General features: G+C 38.6%; 1 protein-coding gene across 1 annotated transcript; it reads right to left on the minus strand.

Annotated features, from left to right (window-relative positions):
- Nucleotides 1–2,318: 2,318 nt before the first annotated feature.
- Nucleotides 2,319–10,881, minus strand: LOC121521591 (forkhead box protein A2-like). Its single transcript, XM_041805691.1, has 2 exons — nucleotides 10,688–10,881; nucleotides 2,319–3,550 (listed from the first exon to the last, which is right to left on the minus strand). Exons 1-2 carry the CDS (start codon nucleotides 10,760–10,762, stop codon nucleotides 2,468–2,470), a joined length of 1,158 nt encoding a protein of 385 aa, XP_041661625.1. The 5' UTR covers nucleotides 10,763–10,881; the 3' UTR covers nucleotides 2,319–2,467.
- Between the last annotated feature and the right edge of the window lie 634 nt (nucleotides 10,882–11,515).

Here is an 11,515-nt window from a genome sequence, read left to right on the forward strand (position 1 = left end):
CTACCTGATTATTCTGCTCTGATAATCCTTAAAGCAGCGTTACTCAACCAGAGAGCCAAACTGTTAAAAAAATACCTCTGCAAGAGCCACAATCTAAGAGGTGAAGCAAGAACAGCTTAAAGTAGCAATAACAGTAAGTGAAAGATGGCAAAAATGGTCAAAAAGCAGCAAAAAAAATGGGTGAAAATGGGCAACAATGGGGATAAAAAGTGAAAAAAGATGGGTGAAAAGTGAAAAAAAAAAAGAGTAACAGGTGGCAAAAACAAGGCAAAAAAAAGTTTAAAAAAGCAGTTAAGAGTGGCAAAAATGGGCAAAAAGTAGGAAAAAGTGGTATTTAATGACAATAGGATGTTTAAATGGGTGAAAAATGGCCAAAAAAAAAAGTTTAAAAGGGCAAAAATTGGAAAAAAAAAAAAGTGGCACATAGAAGTGGCAAAGAGTAGGAAAAAAGTGGTATTTAATGACAAAAGGATGCTTAAATGGATGAAAAGCGCCAACAGAAGGTATAAAAGGGGCAAAAAAGTTTCCCTTTTTAAGGTTTTCTGGGGGAATAATATTTAAAATGAAGACATCAAAGAGCCACTAATAATCACACATTGAGTATCACTGCCTTAAAGTAACTGTAAATCTATTCATTTGCTCCATGCACAGCAGAAGTTCGTAAAGCAAATCACTATTTATTTATTTATTTATTTATTTATTTATTTATTTATTTATTTATTTATTCATTCAGGTTTATGGTTCCGTGCCTCCCCTGAAGTTCTGTGGCGCCCCCCAGGGGAGGCCCGCCTCACACTTTGAAAACCGCTGGCCCAGTGGTTCCCAAACTTTTAACTCCTTAACTCCTGTTAATCACATAAAAAATAATGCGTTATTTTTTCATGCAAATTAATCCCAGTGATGACATAGGACACTGTTTTCTGCATTTGTCTGCCGTAGCGTTGTAAACCGGATGAAAAAACAAGCCATGCATGTCGTGGTCTTCTGATGATTATTATTTTTGATAATTATTATTTTAGAGGTCTTTTAAGAGAATAGTAATACCTCTTTATCTCCTAGATGATAAAAGTCCCTGATTTTTTAAAAATAGTGTGCCAATTTTGTGATTAAACATATTTGTTTGGCTAATGCATGTTAAACGCCCCTGTTTTTACCTCTCTGGTGGTCCCAGATCACCGTAGGAATATTAATGCAGACAGAGCTTCAGTCAGGACATCCCTCATATGTATGCCTCTGTGAGTATGTGTGGTAAACACTCCTTGTCCAAACACAGCCTCATGGCTCAGCTCTGACCCGGAGTCGCTCTGCATGCAGCCTCCCTATTATCCAGCTCAGAAAAAGGTCATTATTATTCATAACGGGCTGATTGCTTTCTTAAACAAACAGACACAGAAGGAGAGGAAGAGGCTGAAGAACCTCAGATCCGCTCTGAGTCTCTATTTTTAATGAGAATAAACAACTGGAGGACGGACTTCTCCCCTCAAATGCCCTGATGAGTTCAATTCATCTGTTTTAAAACATAGATAAGCTGAAAACATTCACAGGGAATGAAATATAGAAACACATTTTTATCATGACTGTTTTACTCGTCATATCAGATTAGTCCATTCTGAAAATCTCAACCTTTTTGGAGGACTGACTGTTGTCAGTTATTCTTTGTCTCTGAGGACAAATTCTTCCCGCTTTGTTAATCCTTTTGACTTTGAGAGATTGACTGCACATTTATAATCTATCAGAACAATCTGCCTTTCATTGACGGCTCTTTCTTACACAGATCAGGGTGTGTGCTGACCAGAGGCTTTATCTCTGGAAACCTTAAGATAAAATCTGGCATGCCTTAGGGCTAAATTATGACACCACTGTTTTTCTATCAGTGGTAATGGTCCAAATGTTCCAAGTGCAAATTTTTATTTATAAACAGTTTTTCTTCTTTTGCTGCAAAGACTTGTTTCAACCACATTTGCCTCTGGACGGAATGTCTGACTAAGACTCAACAGTCATAGAGTTACTCTAAAGACACTCAACAATCACAGAGTTACTCTGATGACCACTCAACAGAGTCACTCTGATGGTCGCTCAACAGTCACAGAGTTATTCTAAAGACCACTCAACAGTCACAGAGTTACTCTAAAGATCACTCAACAGTCACAGAGTTACTCTAAAGACCACCCAACAGTCACAGAGTTACTCTAATGACTACTCAACATTTGCAGGAATGCAGGTCCACATCTGTACCTTTAAACTCCCTGGAATTGTAAGGTGAACACTACTGTAATACTGTAGACTTTTGTGTAGGTTTAAATAAAACATAAAGAAGGTTTGTAGAAAGATTTTTTATCTTTTTAACACACAAACACTCCAAAGACGAAAAGATTAAAATGTGGAAAACATTTACAAATCTAATAGCACACTCAGTGAGTCCTTCTGTCTTTTTCAGAGTCCACACTGTAAAAAGTCAGGTGTTATTTCAGGTGGAGTTCATGATGGTTCTGCTGTACACTCCACGGTAGTAGCTGCTGTCACTGTGACCGTGATCCAGGCTGTTTCTGCCCGCCATGAGCGCTCCAGAGACAGGGCAGGAGTACTGACCCATCCCGTACTGACCCACCGGCTCTGACATGAGGGTGTTGATGGAGAACGGGTGGCTGAAGGAGTACTGGTGGGAGTGGGGGTGATGGTGGGGCTGGTAGGGGTCTGGTTTGAGGTGAGATGGCTCAGGGAGAAGCAGAGGGTGATGGTGGGAGTAGAAGTGAGGGGAGGGCACACGGATGGGGCTGGAGGGACGCGGTTTTAGGTCGAGTCCAGCCGTCTTCACATCAGAGGATGAAGGAGAGGAGAGGGAGGTAGAGGAGGAGGAAGAGTGAGGGGAGTCTGACCCAGTGGAGGTCACCGAGCTGCCTTCAGAGCCCGCCTTTTCCGCCGCCTCTCCTCCCTCTGCCCCGGCCTTCTTCCCGGTCTTGAAGCGTTTCTGTCTCCGGAGGTAGCACCCGTTCTCAAACATGTTCCCAGAGTCCGGGTGCAGGGCCCAAAACGAGCCCTTTCCTGGTTTATCCGGTAGGCGGGGCACTTTGATGAAGCAGTCGTTGAAGGAGAGTGAGTGTCGGATGGAGTTCTGCCACCGCTGCTGGTTCTGCCGGTAAAACGGGAACAGGTCCATGATCCACTGGTAGATCTCGTTCAGCGTCAGCATCTTACTCTCGGATTGTTGTATCGCCATGGTGATGAGGGAGATGTAGGAGTATGGAGGCTTGGCGTGGGTGTAGCTCCTCCGGTAGGGGGGTTTGGGCTCTCTGGGCGCAGCCCCGCAGGGCGCCCCGTACACCGGGCTCAGCACTGGGATGTTCCCGTAGGGAGGCGGGCTGATGGGGCTCACCAGGCCAGTCATCCTAGATCCAGCCCCAGGACTCGGTGAAACTCCGGCAGGCATTGAGGAGTGGTTGACCCCGGCAGGGTTCAGATAGTGGTTCATGTGTCCGGCAGTGGTCATTCCAGGAGCGTTCATGTAGCTCATAGAGTTCATGGAGCTCAGGCCGCTCACAGTGGGGTAACACTGAAACAGAACAGGACATGGGTTTAAAGTCAGGGACACATCAAACATTTGTTTAAGGCGTTTTTTTTTATGTGATGATCAAGTTTAGTTTGTTTATTTCCTCTGCCTATGTGCGTAATGACGCCCATGCCTTCTCTTATCCTCTCTCACCCTGTAGTTGTTTAAAAGATAATAAATGAATACTTCAGTCAGTCAGGATCTAATCATGTGACATAACACTCCAGCTGCTGAAAATCAGAATCACTAGTATTTGGGCTGTAAATATCTATTTAGGAATTTTACAACAGTGAAACTCCATCCAGCCGTACGCTCATCCACTCTGTTATGAACAAGGTACGCACTAGGGCTGGGTATCACCACTGACTGCCTGAATTGATTAAAATCTGATTCTATCTGGTTCGATTCACGTATCGTGTAGGGATGTTTTAGGCCTCGTCCACACAGAGACGTATCAAGAAACGTCTGCAAAAGCACGAAAACATTCAAAATGATTGAAATGTGGTAGTTAATATGCAAGGCATGCGGTGCTTTAACACTGCCATGGAAATACACCAAAAACAGAGAAGAAGATTACAGAACAGGCACACAGACTTTTACTTCTACCCAAAACCTTCTCCTGGCTGCTGCTGTGGTTGTACTCCATGGTGGATCTAGGAACATGTGAGTAATAGCTCGGTAGCTTCTGCTCCTTAAACACAGTCATGCAATTTGGCATTAGTGTTGTCAATGGCTGGGCTTGTGCATGTAGGCTATGACAATCATTTCAGGAAAGAGGCGTTTGGTTGAACACACCAGGACGAACGGGCCACATACACAGGTTGGTTCACTCTGGCCTCTGGTCTCAAAAAGTAGCTAGTCAGGCTCCCAAAACCCTGCTGAAATGCAGATACGATAAAATACTTTTGTGGATACTCCTAAACTCAAAGTTACAAAACTTTCTTTTGCTTTGACATTAAAGATATCCTCAGAGAACAAAAATATTATTAAAAATATCAAGGTGTGCATTAAAAAATGCCCCCAAACTAGTAGTTTTTACATTATACGTTACATGTGGCACATCCTGCATATGCATATCCAGCTCATATGGACAAAGCAACCCAAATATCCAAAATAAAAGACGGGGCGGGTTTAAGAGTCACACCTTGAATGTGAGCCTAAAGGCTTTTAGAGGTGAGAGGTCAGGTTTAAACCTTGACTGGTCACACAAACAGCCTTCAGGAAACGGAGCAGGCCTGTATGTAAAGATCCAGGGTACAGGGAGAGAGTCACTTTTTGTCCAAGTGTCACTCATCTGTATGTCATAAAATATTTCCGGTATTGGCCAGAAACATGAAACATGTTTTTATCTTTTGTGGGTCTTATTTGCTGTTTTTAATCACCTTTTACATGCTTCGTTTAAAATGTTTCCATTGAGTTTCTTTTTCCCTTTGTCATTGTATTTTAATGTCCTGTATGAAGCACTTTGAATTGCCTTGTTGCTGAAATATGCTATACAAATAAACTTGCCTTGCCTTGCATAGTCAAAGGAGCTGGTTGTCTAACCCAGGGAGCATCTCTAGAGCAGAGCCTTCTCTGCCAAGTAAAAGTGTAGTAGATCCATTTTGCAATAAAATGGTTAAATGTATGATGAGTTTCCTGGCTGAATGTAGGCTATAATATTGAATGATTTGTTGCTTGAATTTGTTGAAAAATGCATAAGGTGAGAAACCTAATAATAATCACATATTAACTCGCAATTGCAATATTGGGGATAAAAATCACAATAAGATTATTTTTGCAAATCTTTCAGCCATAGTCCTAACTTGAATGTTTGCATGATGTTGTAATAACTGTATTAAACTGTTATTTTGACACACATCAGGTCAAAGAAATATTGCACTTTTGGGATTTGAAGATTGCAATAGGACATGTTGTGATTTAATTTAAACTCTGATTTATTACCCAGCGCTAGTCACTGCAGCACTCTGGTAAACCTCTGTGTTTTCGAAATATGCTAGGCCGAAATTCAAAATTGAAATTATCTTAAAATTTCAGAACATTTCACTTTGACTACTAGGAATGTTTAACAGCAGAAGAAAATGTCAAAGCCGTCGTCTCCATGTCTCAATAAACCTCATCTATGATTGTCAGGGAGGTTGTCCTCAGCAGAGACGTGTTTCTCAGGTGTGTAATAGAAAACAGCATGGCTATAGGACTACTCATCAATAACTCCTGAAAGCATCCTCACAGGAAGTAAACAGGACCATAAAAACAGTAAAAACTGCTTCAGAAATCCCCGCTGCCACAGGTACAGGACATTTACACCACTAACTGCAGGAGAACACCCTCTCTCCTCATACAGGCCTCCACCAGCCAGCACAGTCTGTCCTCACTCCTTCATGAGGGCACGTACCAGCCGACTCCAGGACAGTTTCTATCTCAGTCTACAGAACTGCAGCATGTGTGTGTGCAGTATTTGTTTCAGTATAGAGAACTCTATCTGATTAATTTATGTTTGCATTTATTTCTTCTTCTGTTTATTAGCTCCCGTCTTCGCTCTGTGACTCAGTAACAATATTTACTCGTCGGTCCTGAGATGGGTAAGAGGAGTTTCAGGTTTGCTGCTCCTGCAGGAGGAATCTGGGGTGAGCCGGTCTCTTTAAATCGTTTTAAAAGCAGATTAAAGATGTTGGAGGAAGATGCATCAGGCTGTGGATGTTTTTATGGATGAATTTCTGCTCTGTGCCTCAGGATTGGTTAATCTGGTTGTAACTCCTTTAGTTAGTAATAAACAGTTGAATTACCCTTTAATTTCTTCATCTGGATGATGCATTTGTTGTCCCGTTGGTTAAATCTGACCCACTCTATGTGCCCTTTATATTCACATGTATGCTCACCATGCTTTATTTACATGAATCAGAATTTAGTTGTATTATTTGACGGTAGTCATGGTCAGAAGAGTTTATTATTATTTTTATTTTTATTAGCATCATAACCACATGTTTCCTTGTTAACCAAAAATGGTTCCATGTGCTTTATTTCTTTATAAAGCATATTTAAAGGCTAATTTATCTCCCAGATGTGTGTCAGAGCTCTACCACTAACTCACCTCCAGCAATAACACAGTTTTTACTCTTATTCTCTAATCTACAGCCATTAGGCCTCATTTAAGTGCAACTACACCACATTTTAGTGTCAGATTTAGCAGAAATTGTGAATTATCTTGGGCTTAATGCAGGGGTTCTCAACCTTTTCAGCCTGCGACCCCCAAAATAAAGGTGCCACAGACCAGGGACCCAGACTGTACTTGAAGATCAACACAGCCATGCACTTTCAAGACAGTCGTCTGCAGACAAGGTCACCAATAAGGGGGCTAAATGGGAGAGCTTTCTGGCGCCTAGCCAAACTGGGGGCCCATGGAGGTCAGGAAATTCATGATCCATTACAAATTTAAGTTGTGATAACCATAATATATATCTAACCTAATAAAAACACTGTTATCATAGAAATAAATATATTTTTAATCATTTGCATAGTAAACAGCCTTCTTAAAAATGTGAATCTGTTTTGTTGGGAAAAAAATTAAAATGGGTTAAAAATGGCTAAAATTGCTTGTCCCAAAAAAGGTGGAAAAGTGGTGAAATTGGATTTTAAAAGAAGCAGAAATGGGTAGAAGTGGCAAAAATTACATAAAAATGGCAAAAAAAAATCAATGGAAAAAATGGGCATAAATAGTGGAAAAAAGGGATTTCAAAATTGGCTGAAATGGCTTTAAATTGGCAAAAATGTGGGGAAATTTGGTGAAAAAATGGAATTGAATTAAAAAATTGATATAAACTGGCAAAAAAGTGTGAACTAAAAAGAGAAAATAGGCAGATATTTGCAGAAATTGGTTAAACTATGGGGTTAACTAAGGGGTTAATAGTGGCAATAATGGATCATCAAAGGGCAACATTTATCTTGAGTGGCAAGAAATTGTTTAGATGTGGCAAAAACAGGCAGAAAAAAAGAGGTTGAAAGAGTTAAAAAATGACAAAAATAGATGTTAAATGGCAAAAATAGGATAAAATTGATGGGAAAATTCATGAAAATGGGTTACAATTGGTGTAAAGTGGCAACAGTGTAAATTATGAAATATTCTTAGTTTTTTTTTTAGGGAATCTGGGGACCCCTTCTTAGTGTCTCCCAACCCCCAATGGGGACCTGACCCCAAGGTTGAGAACCACTGGCTTAATGAGAGCTGGGTTATTGGTAGAGTTTAATTCAGTTATGGTTTTGGCATCACCACCACCCTCCTAAACATGGCTGATTTATTCTCATTTATATATCACTTTTTTACATCATTAGTTTTTACATTTTCAATAATATGCATTTTCCTTTACTGCTTGTGTTAAAGTGTTAAGAGTGCATCAGTAAAATAAATGAGTGAGATGCTGTGTAATTATTAAGTAATCCTGATTAATAAATGTGATCTAAATATCAGTCAAAATTAGGGCTGGGCAATAACTCAAACTTTAGATGTAATCACAGAATGACCTGCTGCCATTTTCAAATTATAAAAGGTTCCTTAGCCTGAAAAAATACCAGATTAAAACTGTATTCTAGCAGAGATGTTCAGCTCTACAGCAAACATGCAAGTGTCATTTTTAGAATAATTTATAATAAATCCTGCTGTCCTCATTCTTGTCGACCTTTTCTCAATCAAAATTAGGGCTGAACAATTTGGGAAAATAATCTAATTGCGATTTTATATGCAATTATTTCTCAGGTTCCTCATATCATGCATTTTCAAAAAAAAAAAAAAAAAAAAAAACAAGCAATAATTCATTCTATACAATAACCAACACAATATTAGATGAAACTAGGGCTGGAGAATCATGAAAAGATATTTAATTGTGATGATTTTGACCCATTTTGCAAATTGAATACAAAGTGTTGTATTACAGGGAGTGATGATTTTAATATAATTCTCGTATTTAACAAGAAAAACATACAAAAATGAAGAAAATAGGATTTTTTTGTACACTATTTTAAAAATATGCCTCTAAAATGACTGCATGATTTGTCATGCATAACGTCTCGGCTGCGTTATTTGAAAATTGCAGCAGTCCATATTGTGATTTAATCTCATTTGCAATTAATTGCCCAGCCTTAATCAAAATGAGAATGACATAAAAAATGATCACTCTGCTATGAAACAATTGAAATAGGACTCATGCTGTACTGTGTTACATAGTTTGTATAACATTTATCTATTTGAAATGTTCTTTTTTAAATTTACTCATCTATGGTAGGCCTTTTTTAAAATTTCTTCTCTTTTTAATTTTACATTTGTACGTAGTTTATACAAGTACATTTACTCATCTATTGGTATACATGGCTATATGTATGTTTGCAGGCATATGTATAAATCCATTTGTTTGTATGTATATTTCTGTTTACATATATGTACTTTTATTAGTATTCCTTTTTTAAGCTTTGTTTATTTTTGTTTAATTTGCTTTCATTACAGATCCAAGGACTGCTGGGGTGGGATGGAGGAATCTCCTCTTTTCATAATAACTTTTGTCGTCATATGTATTATTACTGATGTACTTAAATGTGTAAAAACCCAATAAAATTGTTTGAGCAAAAAGAATAACAATAATAATAAAAAAAGGGGAAAAAATTACTTGCTTCAACACAACAATTCATACCAAATTTGCAGTTTGAATCAAAATAATCACAATTAGAAGTTTAAAAAAACTGTTTGGCTCTAGTTTAATCTAATGTTGTGATATAAAATGATTTACCTGTAAGGTGAGGAACTTAAAAATACCTGCAAATCAAATCACAGTGTTGGGGTAAAGAAATCACAATTAGATTATTTTCCCAAATCATTCAGGCCTAGTTGGAATAACGGTGATTATAATTTTGGTCATAACTGAGCAGTCCTGTTGATAGCACCCGGGGTCATAAATCGCCATGACGACTAAAACATGGAATTTTATAAAACTCCCATGATTCATAGTGAGTATTGATCAGGGAGGATTGTTGTGAAAGGAATTATCTGAGTTGTTTTAGGGCAATAAGATCAACAAATATGAATTTATTACCAAAAAGCTGAACAGAATCCCAAAGTTGGCTTCATGCTTCAGTTAATTTGAGTTAAATTAACTAGATGTGGTTGTTTGTTACCAATAAAAGCATTTTCCTCCTAAAAGTAGGTCCACAGTTTTCTTTTAAAACTGAGGCCTATATGAAGGCCTAAATAATGTTTTATAACTGCCACAAAGGACCCTTAAAACTGGACTTAATATTTTCTTATTGTGAAAGATAAAATGTCTAAAATGTCTTCAGTATCAAGAATAGAAAACATGTTTTGTGCCAGGCTTAGCTGTAGATTTAGTTTAGCAGCTAAATAAAGACATCAAATATTAAATTAGAGCTCTTTGGCCTTTTCTCTTGTCTTCATTTCTAATCCGCTTTTATTCTTCATTATAACAATAATTAAATTAATGCTGATGAAAAACTTCATTTCAGTTCAATTCTTTCAGTGTTTCATTCTGCACATTTTAACAGGATAAATCCATCACAGCAAATGTGGAAATTTCTTAAAGACAATAAGGGTGGACATTTATTCAAAGTCTGCTAAATTTTATTTTTAAAGGCTGAAATAAAATGTTTGAGTGCAATAACTGTTTTTTAAGTTTTGATGCCTTTTATCGACAAATGACATCGAGAATAAAACGGCTTTAAATTTACTTGAATAAATGCGCAACAATTAAAGTCTTTAGTTTGAAAAATTATCTCTTATAACACGATCCCAATCAAGTTATAAAACACTACCTCAAATAAAATATTTTTTTAGGAAATGAAGGAAAAGAAATCCTAATTTATATTTCCTGAACGCTTATTTGAAAACGGCAGTATGTTTATCTACAAAAACCCATTTTTACTCGCATGTACGTGTGGGGAAACTGAATGTGTTTTAAAGAGTTAACATAATCTAAGCTCATGAAAATATTCACCTGACTTGGTCATTTTTATTTGGCCTTTTTTCCCTGAAGGAGAACTGATCTCTGATCGATTAATCAATCATCTTTACTCAGGTCTGACCCTCCGTCCGGGGATCAGCGGCTCTCCGCTCAGGCTGTAGCCGCTCTACGGTGCACTCACCTCGGCCTCTCCGTAGTACCCTCCGCCGCTCCAGTCCACGTGCTCGTGTCCCTCCATCTTAACGGCGTTCAGCATCGTGCACGTGCCCCGGTAATGTCATCCACACACATACACACCTCGGGACCTCTCCGTAGCTCCTGTCTGACGTCTCACCGGACTGACTCTCCTCACCGTGGGCTCTCTCTCAGTGAGGGGCTGGGACACCTGCGCGCGAGCTGCTGAAACAGCCAGTAACCAATCAGATCGCTCCTTCTGTCCCTCCACGAGCTCTGTAGGCCAAGGATTATCCAATGAGCAGTCATTAAAGTACGAAAACAGCGAGTTACAACGACAGAAATTACTCTGCACGTTTACAAAGAATTTAAACAACAAATAAATTATCTGCTCCAAAAAATATTTATATATATATATATATATATATATTTACTTAACCCATAAGAGGCCACACCCATTTCTCCTCATAGCAGAATTATGGTGGGGCAGACTCAGTAGACCAGGGCTCATCAAGTCCATCTGCACAAGGGCCAGATTTAGTCTCAACAGAAACTCTGGGGGCGGATTTTCAGATACACGAAATTAAATGAACATTTTGGTCTGATTGAAATATTACTGCAGTAGTATTTGTATCTCCCTTTAAACTACAGGACATTTTTAGTCATTACCAGTGAGATCTATCTCTATTATCTAGAATACAGCAGGCCTGACAACAGGATTGGCCAGACCCATGAAAAACACAGAGAATGGGCCCTCCCTAATTGTCATTTAGCACCAATATTAACCCATTTTGACACCTTTAACCCCTTTTTGATACTTTTTGCCTCTTTAACC

The sequence above is a fragment of the Cheilinus undulatus genome, linkage group 14, assembly GCF_018320785.1.
Source record: "Cheilinus undulatus linkage group 14, ASM1832078v1, whole genome shotgun sequence".
NCBI classification, from domain to species: Eukaryota; Metazoa; Chordata; class Actinopteri; order Labriformes; family Labridae; genus Cheilinus; species Cheilinus undulatus.

Bases quoted from the DNA above. Each gene is read 5' to 3' on its own strand.
- LOC121521591 (XM_041805691.1), bottom strand. From the start codon at position 10,762: ATGCTGAACGCCGTTAAGATGGAGGGACACGAGCACGTGGACTGGAGC. The intron at 3,551-10,687 runs GTGAGTGCACCG...GTTCTGTTTCAG, and splicing joins GGTACTACGGAGAGGCCGAG to TGTTACCCCACTGTGAGCGG.